Source organism: Carassius carassius, chromosome 12 (genome assembly GCF_963082965.1).
Source record: "Carassius carassius chromosome 12, fCarCar2.1, whole genome shotgun sequence".
In the NCBI taxonomy this organism is placed as follows: Eukaryota; Metazoa; Chordata; class Actinopteri; order Cypriniformes; family Cyprinidae; genus Carassius; species Carassius carassius.
This window is the reverse complement of record NC_081766.1, coordinates 19,950,928-19,965,670: the sequence shown is the minus strand read 5'-3', so window position 1 is coordinate 19,965,670 and position 14,743 is coordinate 19,950,928. Positions and strand designations below refer to the sequence as shown.

The window sequence follows — 14,743 nt, the reverse complement described above, 5'->3', positions numbered from 1 at the left end:
AGATGAGTGAGACAGTGCTGGGCTGATTTTATACACATGTTCATACATATAAATATATTCTGTATATAATATATATAAAATATATTACATGCATGCACAGTTTAAGTCAGCTTTAATCACCTTTTTTGGTAATTCCATGAATAAACTGACCACGAAACTGCTTGAACACAGTTTATTTCGCAGTTTGATATGAAAGGATACTGTCATGAGTCAGGTTGTCTCTTCTCTCTCACGCATACTCGCGCACACACACATACACGCACACACACACACACACACACACACCCACAAACACACACACCTCATTATTCACCTGGTAGTCATTACTATTAGCGCTCGCTAGTAGACAGTTCTGTGTGCTTATACTACAGACTGCCTTTGTTAAGATTATTCCATTAAAGACTGTTTATTTTTCATCTCTGTTTTTAGATCCTTCATTTATCATTGTGACAGAATAATCCGACCAAAGCATGGATCCAGCAGAGGAGGTCCGAACAGCGGTCGAGATACAGGGGAGCTTGCTTGGCAGACATGAGGAGCAGCTGGTCGCCGCTCATGAGGCGATGAAGAGCCTTTCAGCCCAGGTTTCCGATCTGTCTGCTCGTTTACATCATCTTCGCGAGGAATCAGCCGCGTCTCAGAGTCGTCAACAGGCATCGGAACCACGGGTCAACAATCCGTCCTGTTATGCGGGTGAGCCAACGGAATGTAGAGCGTTTCTCATTCAATGTGAGGTTGTCTTCTCACTTCAGCCCCAGACGTACGCGGAGGACCGGGCTCGCATTGCTTATGTTCTCTCTCTCCTCACAGGACGAGCACGCGAGTGGGGAACGTCGGTCTGGGAGGCTGAGTCTGCATGTTGCAAGAAGTACCGTCTTTTTAAGGAGGAGATGTTGAAGGTCTTCGACAGGTCCGTCTTCGGCAGTGAGGCTTCTCGTCTGCTTGCTGTTCTTCGCCAGGGCAGAAGATCTGTAGCTGACTTTGCGATTGAGTTTCGCACCCTTGCCTCCACTAGTGAATGGAATGAACCTGCTTTAATCGCTCGCTTCTTGGAGGGACTGAATTTAGACCTGAAGGAGGAGATTTACACGCGAGAGGCGCCTACGGACCTCGATCAGCTTATCGACCAGGCCATCCGTTTGGATAAGTGTTTTGAGCAAAGACGGCGAGTTCGCTCTTTCCCCACTTCTGGTGAGACCTTTTCTGCTGCAACTCCCGTCCGAAACCAGCCTGACGCGGAGCCCATGCAGCTGGGGAGCGTGCGCATTTCTCCGGAGGAGCGTCAGCGCCGTATAGTGAACCGTTTGTGCCTTTACTGTGGTATGGCCGGCCACTTTGCTTCCGCCTGCGGTTTAAAAGCCAAGGCTCGCCAGTAGACGGAGGAGTACTGGTGAGCGCTTCTGTCATCTCCTCATCGTCAAGGTCTCGAACCACAGTTTCTGCTATTCTTCGTTTGGCTGGTCACTCTGTTACTGGACTCGCGCTTATTGACTCCGGGGCAGAGGGCAATTTTATAGATGAGAGGTGGGCTCGTGAACACAAGATTCCTCTGATCGATCTCACTGATGTAACATCTGTCTTTGCCCTGGATGGTAGAGAGCTCACCTCAGTTCGTCGTGTCACCAGTCCGGTTAGTTTGACGGTATCCGGTAATCATCAGGAGACTGTTTCTTTTTATGTTTTTCAATCTCCCTTCACCCCCATTGTTTTAGGACATCCCTGGCTTATTCTTCATAATCCACAGATAGATTGGGTTAAGGGGTCTATTCATTCATGGAAATTATCTTGTCATTCTAATTGTTTGGTTTCTGCTGTTACTCCCGTGTCTTCTCTTTCTGTTTTTCAGGAGGAACCTGATGATTTGTCTGGGGTCCCGGAGGAGTACCATGATCTGCGGGCGGTCTTCAGCCGTTCCCGGGCGGTTTCTCTACCGCCTCACCGTCCGTACGATTGCGCAATCGATCTCCTTCCCGGCACCACGCCCCCACGCGGTAGACTGTACTCCCTTGCGCCGCCCGAACGAGAGGCTCTGGAGAAATATCTTACGGAGTCTCTTGATGCGGGAATCATTGTTCCCTCTTCGTCTCCCGCCGGCGCAGGGTTCTTCTTTGTCAAGAAGAAGGATGGGTCTTTGCGTCCTTGTATCGATTATCGAGGGCTGAACGACATAACGGTCAAGAATCGTTATCCCTTGCCCCTTATGTCGTCGGCTTTCGAGATCATACAGGGCGCAAAGATCTTTACTAAGTTAGATCTGCGCAATGCCTACCATTAAGTGCGCATCAAAAAGGGGGACGAGTGGAAGACCGCGTTCAACACCCCTGTCGGTCACTTTGAATATCGGGTCCTTCCGTTCGGGTTGGTCAACGCCCCCTCTGTGTTTCAAGCGTTAGTGAACAATGTCTTGAGAGACATGATAAATGTTTTCGTGTTTGTGTACCTGGATGACATTTTAATTTTCTCTCCATCTCTCCAGGTACATGTTCAACACGTTCGTCGTGTCTTGCAGCGTCTTTTAGAGAATCGCCTTTATGTTAAGGCTGAGAAGTGCGTCTTTCATGCGCAGTCGGTTACGTTTCTCGGTTCGGTCGTGTCTGCGGAGGGGATTAGTATGGACCCTGATAAGGTCCGGGCAGTTCTCGATTGGGCGGTTCCTGAGTCTCGACTCGCGCTCCAGAGGTTTCTGGGATTTGCACATTTTTACCGGCGCTTTATTCGTAATTTTAGTCAGGTTGCCGCTCCTCTTACCGCTCTCACCTCGTCCAAGATTCGATTTGCTTGGTCAGAGGCTGCTCAGGATGCGTTTGATCACCTTAAGAGGCTTTTTACCTCCGCACCCATCCTGATCACTCCTGATCCTGAACGTCAATTTATTGTTGAGGTCGACGCCTCCGACATTGGGATAGGAGCTGTCTTGTCGCAACGCTCTTCCCAGGATGACAAGGTTCATCCGTGCGCTTTTTACTCCCACCGTCTGTCGCCCGCGGAGCGCAACTACGACGTTGGTAACCGGGAGCTCTTGGCGATCCGTCTGGCGCTCGGTGAATGGCGACACTGGCTAGAGGGAGCGAGTGTTCCATTCATCGTCTGGACGGATCATCGCAATCTGGAGTACATTCGCTCTGCAAAACGTTTGAACTCCCGTCAGGCCCGCTGGGCTTTATTTTTTGATCGTTTTGATTTTTCTATTTCATTTAGACCCGGCTCCAAGAATCTCAAACCTGATGCTCTTTCTCGGCAGTTCGACTCCTCAGAGGGCTCCTCGACCAATGAGGTGATTTTGCCTCGGCACTGTGTGGTCGGGACAGCTGTCTGGGGAGTGGAACAGGCGGTAAAGCGTGCACTTTCGCGCATCTCGAGGCCACCCCGCGCTCCGGAGAGAACGTTGTATGTCCCTGAAGTTGCGCGTTCGACGGTGCTTCACTGGGGTCACTCTTCTAAATTAGTCGCCCACCCCGGGGTTAGAGGTACGCTTGCTGCTATTCGTCAGAGGTTTTGGTGGCCCACTCGTGAGTGCGATATTCGTCGGTTTGTTGCGGCTTGTCCCATTTGCGCCCAGACCAAGTCTAATAACAGTCCTCCGGCGGGTCTCCTCAGACCACTTCTCATTCCCTCGCGTCCCTGGTCTCATATTGCGTTGGATTTCGTCACGGGGCTTCCCCCGTCGGCTGGTAATACGGTCATCCTCACCGTCGTGGATCGTTTCTCTAAAGCTGTGCGCTTTATTCTGCTTCCTAAATTACCGTCGGCTCAGGAGACTGCGCAGGTTATGGTGAATCACGTTTTTAAGATCCATGGTCTTCCCTTGGACATTGTGTCTGACAGAGGTTCCCAATTCACCTCTCAGTTCTGGAGGGAATTCTGTCGTCAGATTGGGGCTTTCCCCCAGTCTGTCATCAGGGTTCCACCCACAGACCAATGGGCAAGCCGAGAGGACCAATCAGATTCTTGGTCGCATGTTGCGTAGTCTCACCACTCAGAATTCCGCGTCTTGGTGCGAGCAATTGCCCTGGGCTGAATATGCCCATAATTCTCTTCCTTCGTCTGCCACTGGGTTATCCCCGTTTGAGAGTTGTCTCGGTTACCAGCCGCCTGTTTTTTCAGCACAAGAGCCGCTGGTTTCAGTTCCGTCTGTCGAGGCTTTCATTCAGAGGTGTAAGCGTATTGGAGGAGGGTGAGAGCTGCTTTATGTCAGACCAGGGAGCGAACTCGTAGGGCCGCTAATCGCCGCAGAAATTAGATCTCCCAGATATATTTGCGGTCAGAGGGTGTGGTTGTCCACCCGCAATCTCCCTATTCAGGAGACGTCTCGCAAGCTCATGTCTCGTTTCGTCGGACCTTTTTCTATCGTTAAGGTCATCAGTCCAGTCGCGGTTAAGCTTAGATTGACCGGTCAGTTGCGTCGTGTTCACCCGGTCTTTCATGTGTCCTGTATTAAGCCCGTTATTCGTGCTCCCGCTCGTCCCGTCCTTCCCCCTCCTCCTATTGATGAGGGGGACTCTATTTACAGAGTCCGCAAGCTCCTCAATGTTCGCCCTCGGGGGCGTGGCCACCAGTTTCTGGTGGATTGGGAGGGGTACGGTCCGGAGGAGAGGCGGTGGATTCCAGCCCGGGACGTCCTGGACCGCTTGCTGATTGATGACTTTTATCGGTCCCGTCAGGCCCCTTCTTCGAGCGTCTAGTGACGCTCGTTGAGGGAGGGGTACTGTCATGAGTCAGGTTGTCTCTTCTCTCTCACGCATACTCGCGCACACACACATACACACACACACACACACACACCTCATTATTCACCTGGTAGTCATTACTATTAGCGCTCGCGCTGATTTGCTTTGACACCTGTTCCTACTTTGCTCTGAGTGTTCACCCTTTATCTGGTGTTGGTTTTAGTAGTTTCTCTGTCGGATTATTGTTGTATGTCACACGTTCGTATTGCTGCTAGTTTGAATTAAGAATTGTACTCACGTTTATTCTGTCTTGTTTGTCTGGAACAGTCGAGTTTTCCTGTTGTCTCTGTTTCCTGCTGTACCGATGAGTGAGTAACCTGCGGTGCTCACCTGACTGAGTTCAACTCCTGTGCTGCTACTGCCTGCTTCAAGGAAGCCTTGCTTTGCAGCCTCAGACAGGAGTCTGGTCATTATTTCAAGATCCAGTTCTGTGTGCTTATACTACAGACTGCTTTTCTTAAGATTATTCCATTAAAGACTGTTTATTTTTCATCTCTGCTTTCGGATCCTTCATTTATCATTGTGACAGATAAATAAATAGATAAATAAATAAATATTTTTTTATTTATTTTTTGCAAACACTGTGTCACCGGTGGTTGTTGGTCCATGACTTCCGTGGTGGTAAAAATCAGCCACCGTCACAGTCCTGACAAAAACACTTGTATACGCTACAGGGGAACTTTATTCACCCCCCAGAGCCATGTGAGGGATGTTTTATTACAGATGCGAGCTATTTATTTCACGTCCGGGTGTGTGTGTGTTCACTGCTGTGTGTGTGCACTTTGGATGGGTTAAATGCAGAGCATGAATTCTGAGTATGGGTCACCATACTTGGCTGTATATCACAACACTTTCACTTTACAACAAACACCCGCTTATCCCCATTGGAAGATCAAGGACAATTTTTAATATAACTTCAATTGGATTATTCTGAAAGATGCTTAGGATGCACCTAGGATGCTTCGAGAGTGAGTAGAAGATGGACGAATTTTCATTGTCGGGTGAACTTACCCTTTAAGTTATTGTTTGGACCTTTGTATGGACGGAAACCTCTTCAACCTAACATCAATGAAAAATCCCTGATCTAGACTATTGAACAAATTTGAGCACAAAAATAGGGCAGGTAACAATACTAAACAAGTTTTTATGATTCAACTAATGAGTTATAAGTTATAAGTTATAAGTTATATACAACCCGAATTCCGGAAAAGTTGGGACGTTTTTTAAATTTTAATAAAATGAAAACTAAAGGAATTTCAAATCACATGACCCAATATTTTATTCACAATAGAACATAGATAACGTAGCAAATGTTTAAACTGAGAAATTTTACACTTTTATCCACTTAATTAGCTCATTTAAAATTTAATGCCTGCTACAGGTCTCAAAAAAGTTGGCACGGGGGCAACAAATGGCTAAAAAAGCAAGCAGTTTTGAAAAGATTCAGCTGGGAGAACATCTAGTGATTAAGTAAGTTAATTGATATCAGGTCTGTAACATGATTAGCTATAAAAGCTTTGTCTTAGAGAAGCAGAGTCTCTCAGAAGTAAAGATGGGCAGAGGCTCTCCAATCTGTGAAAGACTGCGTAAAAAAATTGTGGAAAACTTTAAAAACAATGTTCCCCAACGTCAAATTGCAAAGGCTTTGCAAATCTCATCATCTACAGTGCATAACATCATCATAAGATTCAGAGAAACTGGAGAAATCTCTGTGCGTAAGGGACAAGGCCGGAGACCTTTATTTGATGCCCGTGGTCTTCGGGCTCTCAGGCGACACTGCATCACTCATCGGCATGATTGTGTCAATGACATTACTAAATGGGCCCAGGAATACTTTCAGAAACCACTGTCGGTAAACACAATCCGCCGTGCCATCAGCAGATGCCAACTAAAGCTCTATCATGCAAAAAGGAAGCCATATGTGAACATGGTCCAGAAGCGCCGTCGTGTCCTGTGGGCCAAGGCTCATTTAAAATGGACTATTTCAAAGTGGAATAGTGTTTTTTGGTCAGACGAGTCCAAATTTGACATTCTTGTTGGAAATCACGGACGCTGTGTCCTCCGGGCTAAAGAGGAGGGAGACCTTCCAGCATGTTATCAGCGTTCAGTTCAAAAGCCAGCATCTCTGATGGTATGGGGGTGCATAAGTGCATACGGTATGGGCAGCTTGCATGTTTTGGAAGGCTCTGTGAATGCTGAAAGGTATATAAAGGTTTTAGAGCAACATATGCTTCCCTCCAAACAACGTCTATTTCAGGGAAGGCCTTGTTTATTTCAGCAGGACAATGCAAAACCACATACTGCAGCTATAACAACAGAATGGCTTCGTCGTAGAAGAGTCCGGGTGCTAACCTGGCCTGCCTGCAGTCCAGATCTTTCACCTATAGAGAACATTTGGCACATCATTAAACGAAAAATACGTCAAAGACGACCACGAACTCTTCAGTAGCTGGAAATCTATATAAGGCAAGAATGGGACCAAATTCCAACAGCAAAACTCCAGCAACTCATAGCCTCAATGCCCAGACGTCTTCAAACTGTTTTGAAAAGAAAAGGAGATGCTACACCAAGGTAAACATGCCCTGTCCCAACTATTTTGAGACCTGTAGCAGAAATCAAAATTGAAATGAGTTCATTTTGTGCATAAAATTGTAAACTTTCTCAGTTTAAACATTTGCTATGTTATCTATGTTCTATTGTGAATAAAATATTGGCTCATGTGATTTGAAAGTCTTTTAGTTTTCATTTTATTAAAATTTAAAAAACGTCCCAACTTTTCCGGAATTCGGGTTGTATATGAGTTATAAGTTTTAAATACCCTCTCTATCCCTTTACTTAACATTAGTTGCTAATGCAAAAATGTATTACAAAAACTGTGATTAAAAAGTTTTGAGGCAAAAAAGTTTATAAAAACATGTCAGAAAAGATTGATTTCCTCCACATTCAGGGTTTACGCCACATGCCTAATAAATCAAAGCACCTTAAACCTGGCCACTGCTGCTGAGTTAAACATTAAATTACTGAATACATTAGAGAATCAATCCAGCTCCACAGCGAGCTCAGGGCAGCACACATTTATGTGCCCCCCGATGCTCTGCACATGTTTTTATGCTCTGGATTCGGGCTCCTGAAACAAAAAGTCTGAGGAGAGCTACTGTACTTGGAGAAGATAAAATATGTGGTGTCGCATTGGCCCTTTAGGGCCCCACTGATCAATAAGTTGGTCTCGGGCAGAGTCTTAGACCATTGCTGCAAGGCTGGGTCCCATAGGGGAGCTGCATGGTGAAGCCCAAAAGACTTTAAAAGTGAAAAATATGACAGCCATTCAGTTTTGCTTGCAAAAAGTAGAGCATCAAAAGTATGAGTATAAATTTTTAATGCAGGCCGTGTTTCTGACCCTGTCCTTGCCTCTGCAGACATTGTGGCAGCTCAGATGAAGGAAGAATGGAGAGGTGTACTGAGGTGAAGCTTAAACAGACTCAACTATACGCAGCTGAAACTATAAAGCACATATGAAAATCATGCTTTTTAAAGGTAGTTTAATATGTGTGACCACAGAGATTTTTTTTTTAATAGTGGTAAGCGCACAGACATATATTGACAGTTATGTCAATGCATAAACTTTGATCGAATAATGAGGGAGTTTAAAAATATGCATGACAAACACATTTGCAGTCATATCTATTACACTATAAGCTTTTTCTTAATTAGTATTTATCTTGTTTACAAATAATAATTAAAAAACATATAAAAAATTAATTCATGGCCACAAACATGATTGAGAGAATGTATCTTCAATTAAAACACAATTTACCATTAATGTATGAAAAATAATTATTAAAAGTATTTAGAAGTAATTATTTTATGATTAATTGAATTTAATTTTTTTTTATTCTCAAGGAAAATATATCTTTATGGATATTTACATAATAATAAAATCACTGGAAAATCTGATTAAAAAAAGACTGACACATTAAAACAGGTTTTGAAGTAAGTAAATTCAAGTTTGAATCTTGAATTAAGTTAAGTTTATTTAAATAAAACTATTTAATATATTTTCCCCATCCTTTAAGAAGAAGTCTTACTAAATTAATTAATTTATGTATTAATATGTAATTATTTTTCTCAAGCACATATCTTGTTTTAAGGATATTTAGGGAAAATATTTTTACTGGAAAATAAGCTAAAAATGCAGATAATCAGAGTAAATTCTTTCAGTACTTCAAGCTGGATTATATATATGTTTTACTATAAGTCTCCTACACTGAAGCTCCATTTTTAGAAAGCAGAGAGCATGCCCAGTACTTTCACACCTGATCTAGTCCCTCTGTCTGTGCAGGCAGAACCTGACCAGAGCAAGCCCAGACATCTCAGCAGCCATTGCCGGCGGCCAACACCACACACACACACACAAACTCTCTCTCTCTCTCTCTCTCTCTCTCTCTCTCTCTCTCGCTCTATCTTACCAGAAACACCGCCGTATGTAGTTCTTGACCCTCTGCCAATCCCAGGCCAGGGTGTGGCGTCTGCTTTGAGAGCCATCAGTCCAGATACAGTGTTGGTGGCTGTCACTCCATCTGCCCCACCTACAAACAACCACAGAGGTTCATACAAAAGCCTGAACCAGACACATTTTGTTGATGAAATTACATTGAGATACTTTTCCAGTAACACTGAAACATAAATACAGTGCTGTTGTTAATCCTGCCAAAATGATCAGCATACCTTTACCAGGTCCTCATTTATAAAATGCATGCATAATTACATTATGATGCTAATTTGTAAAGATGTGATCCTACAATAAGCAGAAATGAATTAAGATTTAGAAAAGCACAAACTGACTTCTTACACATACTCTAAGTGACAAGCACTGATATGCCAGTATGTGTTAATTTAATTTTTAAATGATTTTTAGTTATGCATGTGAAGAAAGTGAATAACTATGTTTACATGTACAAGACTATTTCAGATGAGCTATTTCAAATGTAGTTTTGATCGATGTATGTGTCATGTAAAGTATGTGTCAGGATATATACTATTTATTCACTTTTTTGTTATATATCTGTATGTGTCCATGAGAGTAACAGATATAAAAATAGGTGAATGTAATGTAATGTAAGACATAAAACAAATTTGGAGCTGACGGGAGCTTGCAAAAAAATTGACATAAATCAATACTCCGCAAATATTATATTTAAAAAAGGTTACTGGCTTATATTGTACAATTTATCCTTCACCCTCTTGAATTCTATTATGAGGATGAATGAGAATGAATGATGGGGTTAAATGACTTTAAGTGCAGTGTAATAAATGTTATGAGTGAGCAAAAGAGAATATCAGGAAAAATGTGCATGAAGAATATGCTGATTACAATGTTGGTCAGTACAAGCATATACAATAGTTGTACACGGAACATTTAATTAAACAATAGAATCTGAAAATGGTGTGATCTTTTGTATTGTAAAATATTTCACATAATTTTTGATTAAATGCATCTTTGTTGAGCATGTCACCTAAAAAAAAATAAAAATAATAAAATAATAATAATAAATTTCGGCTGATAAATAATGTGCATCTTGTCAGTAAAGTCGGTTCTGTAATCAGTGGTAAATCTCTAAACGTGCGTGATTTCAAGTAGAGCAGCATTAACTACACAGAGCCGTTGTTCACTGACAAGCTGCTCGAAACATGCGCAAAATATGATCGTGGTTTGGTGCACACATCGCCTGTAAATGCGCTCAAAATGACTAAATCTACTGTCATATACTGGTCATGCTACTCATACCCTCATATGCGGCTCTTGCGATGTCAACGATGTTGGTGACGTTGGGTGTGAGCTTGGCAAAGAAGGGGATGGTGGTGGCCTTTCTGACCCAGCGACAGATGTTCCTCACCAGTTCAGGGTCCTAGAGTGAAGGGGCATCACAGAAAGTTCACAGAAAAATAAAAGAGCTATTTAAGACTTGTTCTGGCATTCATTTTGGACAACCGGGAACTTTTAGCTATTCATTTAGGGTCTCAGAGGCCAAACCGAAAATGACAAAGAGCAAAAAACCGGGACATTTGAAGCGCATTTCTCATTCATCCACATTCATCTGCCGGTCCATTTTAAAACAGCAAGGTTGCCCTAGATATTCACCACACACTGGCCACAGAACACAGAGGCAATGTTCAAAATGTATTTTCTCTCAATCTCTCTTAGTTTTCCTCACTCACATACAGTCCCTCTCTTTTTACTGCCCACACACACACCAAGGACTCCAAATGGTTTAGCGATCCCCTAATGAACTCTCAGATGTGGCCAGGGAGTAAAAACGCTATTGTATCTGAACATGTCGTCTGAAACACATCGCTGCCTTCATGTTGCTTTTTCACTTTTGAGGCTGCCTTTTCCCGCTCCCTTCCCCCAGCCTGCTCTTAGTGCCGCTCATTCTGCCTCTCATCTTCCACTCATTCAGTAGGCATAAAAAAATCTATACTGCATGTGCACCTTTCTGAAAGGATTGCAGTCATTTTATGTATGTATTTTCCAATGTTTGAATTATAACAAAGTTTCAGGGGTTCTACAAAATACTCAAAGATCTGCTTTCCAGCACAGGGGAGGCGAGGCTAGTTAAAACACGAGAAAAGGGCTATATCTCAATAACAATAAGGTTTTGATTCCAAAGTCCAGTTAAACAATGTTTATCTCTAGCAGTGATTTTTTTTATGTTGGTTTAAATTAGAATAAAGTTTACTTTACCTTTTAATATACTTTCCATACATGAAGAGACAAGTAACCTGTATACTATATCATATTCTTTTAAATTCAATATACTATATATAATATTAAAAAAAGTCACTTATGCTCATCAAGGATGTATTTATTTGGTAAGTAAAACAGAAATATTATGAAATACTATTACAGTGTAAAATGACTATTTTCTATATGAATATATTTTAAAATGTAATTCATTCCTGTGATGGCTAAGCTGTATTTTCAGCAGTCACTACTCCAGTCTTCAGAAATCATTCTAACATGCTGAATTGCTGCTCAAGAAACATTTCTTCTTATTAAGAAAACAGTTGAGCTTAATATTTTTGTGGAAACTCTGATACATTTTTTATAACATTTTTATTACACATTTTATTGCATTTAAATTTTTTTCTGAATAAAATTATAAACAATTACTGACACCAAACTTATATATATATATATACTGTATATATAAATTGGTTCCCTTTCAGTTGGTCACTTTCGACATAACAATGAATTTGGGATCTTGCTTCAAGTGTAAACTAATCAAGCCAATGCAAAATTGGCATGCGATAATTGCGTCCAGCTGCTGCTGATCACAGCATGAGCATAAAAAGGCAACTGGAGCAATGCTTTTCGCTTAGGAGCTTAGTGACAACATAGTTCTGCTTCTACCAAATGCTTCATGTGTGACGCTGCTGTGGTGTTCGTTACTCTGAGGAAGGATTTACTGACTCAGAGATGGAGCTATTCCATCATTGCAGGCAGCGGGTGTTGCAGTGCTTCAGTCCAAAAGAAGTGAAATAAAGAGCATCCATCAATACTAAGAAGTGTTAACAAAGGCCTCCTGTAGAAAACTGATGCATTTTTGTAAGAAAAACATACATTTTCAAAATGTAATCATCTCTTCCCTCTATCTTTTGCTCACTGTTGTAAATGGAAGCAGTTCCGGGCAGATGACGTATGAGGTCGGCTTTGCGCATGTGCCTGAGTCTCGTGAAAACCAACGTTTGTTTACAGGATCAAAGGAAGCAAAGTTTCCTTACTTTAGCAAAAGAAAACCAGTCTCCTCTTGCCATATATCGAAATCTTCTGACTTTCTTCTTTACAAATCCTCATTTTGTACTTCTAATTAGTGACCGTTTTTTTGTTTGATCTCTCCGCTGTGTTTCTGCGTGCGTAATTTCAGTGTTAATAGATATATAATTGTCATTGTAGTTATCTTTAATGTTTGAAATATCTATTTTAAATCAATATCAATCTGATGGTATGGAGGTGATGACCTGTTGTAAAAAGAAAATTCATATGACTCTCAGCCTGACTATAGAGATAATTACAATAGAGGGGTTGTGACTGAAAAAGGGGTCTTGACCTCCTCTAAACACCTTGTAATATGAACACTCATGCTCCTATAAGCAGCAGGAATGTTATCACAACAAGTCGAATCGGATACAGCTTGAGTCCCTCAGAACTTTTAAATAAAGAAAAAGAACCCAGCTCTCACAACATCTGGAGCAGAATAAAGTGTGTTTTATAGTGAAGCTGTATCTCCTCTTCTGTTGGCGCTGTGGTTCTGGAGAGCAGCGTGATGGCAGCCCTCCAAATTACTGCCATTCATAATGAATGAGGTTTGAATGGCATGCATCTTGAGAGTAGCGCAAACTGTCATAACTCAGAGATACGGCTGAGATGTGCCAAATGGAAATGTGATGTGCCTCTGTCGTACCAGGCTCCGGGCTCCTCAGACATCTGTTGGAAATGCAATGCTTCGGGGCATTTCTGTTTTCCTCTGAATATGAGCATGTTTGTTCATAGCATGTGTGGGCCCATGAAACATCTCTTTTTTTATGTTTTTTTTTTAATTCCTTTTTTTTGGCGGAAAAGTGTCAGAGTGAGTGAAAGGAAAGGGATGAGCACAAAGCAGCAAACAAAGAGATAGAAATGAGTCGCTTTTGAGGAAAAGCCCTATTGTCTTACTTGTTGTAGCCCATCACATTTGATTGAAATGCAGCCTCTGTGCTGCGCTCTGTAATTGCTGCGCAAGAAACTTTATTGTGGATCTTACCCTCAAGCTATTGTTTCTGTCTTGAGGTTTTGCCATTTGAACACAGGAAACCAGCAAGCCAGCATTACCGGCGGACGCTGACAGGACATAAGAGACTCCAATGCTTTTCAAGGTGGAGATCTTCAGTCTGAACGAGTTTCTTTTGTGCTTAGGAACACAAGGGGATGATATGTGGTGCATTGGAGGAAAATAGCCACCAGTATGGGCCGTGGGTGGGATGTGGGCAGCGAACATTTATAACAAGGCTGGCAAATCACACACACATGCATGCACACACACACTAAATCTTGTCAGAGGGTAGCAACCAGAATGTTCTACGGTCTGCAGAGAGAAGCTAGAAAAACCCAAAAGACAGAGGGATACTGTGCAAGCTTTCGGTGGAGACGGGACCCAAGCGCCCTGAGGAATTAAATGCTTGAGTGAAGAGAAAAAAACAGCACCTTAAGGCTCACAGAAGAGTTTGAGAGCACATTTAGATTTCCAGAAGCATAATGGAGGCTGGCCAGCAGATGTCTGTGAGCACAAGTGTGTTTGCATGTCCATCTGTGTGTAGGTCACTGGTGGTGAGGCTAAAACATTATGGCTAACAGCAGGGAGCATGGTCAAGGGAACATAGAAAAGCATTAGAGGAGTGCTAAGGCCAGAGGCAGGTGCCTGGCCCTGAAACAGATGCTGCTTGTAAGAACGTAATGTCCTCACAGAGGGAAGCTCAGCGGCACTGGGAAGGCCTATGACAGCGTATTAAAGGCCTCTAGCTGACAATCATTTGTAAGGTTGTCTTTCAAGGCTCCGAGTTCAGGGCTCGTGCTTCACTGGTGCTTTAAATGTAGGAAGAGAGGCACCTCTGGCTAGACGTGTCTGAAACCCTTTCCTTTCCCGCAAAATCTGGGAAGAACAGGTCCTGGCGAGGCTTGGGACATTTATGAGATACATCAATCACATGTTGAGGGCATTGAATCCAAGTATGGGATCACTCACTGCACACACACATTCTGGTCAGACTCTGAAACATGGGCAGATACACATGAAGGTGCAGAGGAAGATCAATGAATATGTTAAACTTCTAAGGTGGTAATATATGAAGCTGAGGTTCAAACCCATCTGAGAAACAGCACAGGCAGTGTAAAGTAAGGCACGCCGCAATATCTTGTCCACTGCAGACAATACCACACATAAGGAGGATCTATAAATATAAATCAAGCTGCGAGGGAAAGT

At 42.7% G+C, this 14,743-nt stretch overlaps 1 protein-coding gene across 1 annotated transcript in view; it reads right to left on the bottom strand.

Annotated features, from left to right (window-relative positions):
* The window catches only part of LOC132155070 (dihydropyrimidine dehydrogenase [NADP(+)]), a 189,051-nt gene that overhangs the window by 30,759 nt on the left and 143,549 nt on the right, over positions 1 to 14,743 (bottom strand). The window contains exons 17-18 of the mRNA XM_059563847.1: positions 10,513 to 10,633; positions 9,194 to 9,313 (exon numbers count right to left, since the gene is read on the bottom strand). Of these exons, the coding sequence (XP_059419830.1) occupies positions 9,194 to 9,313; positions 10,513 to 10,633 (241 nt within the window). The remainder of the gene's footprint in view (positions 1 to 9,193; positions 9,314 to 10,512; positions 10,634 to 14,743) is intronic.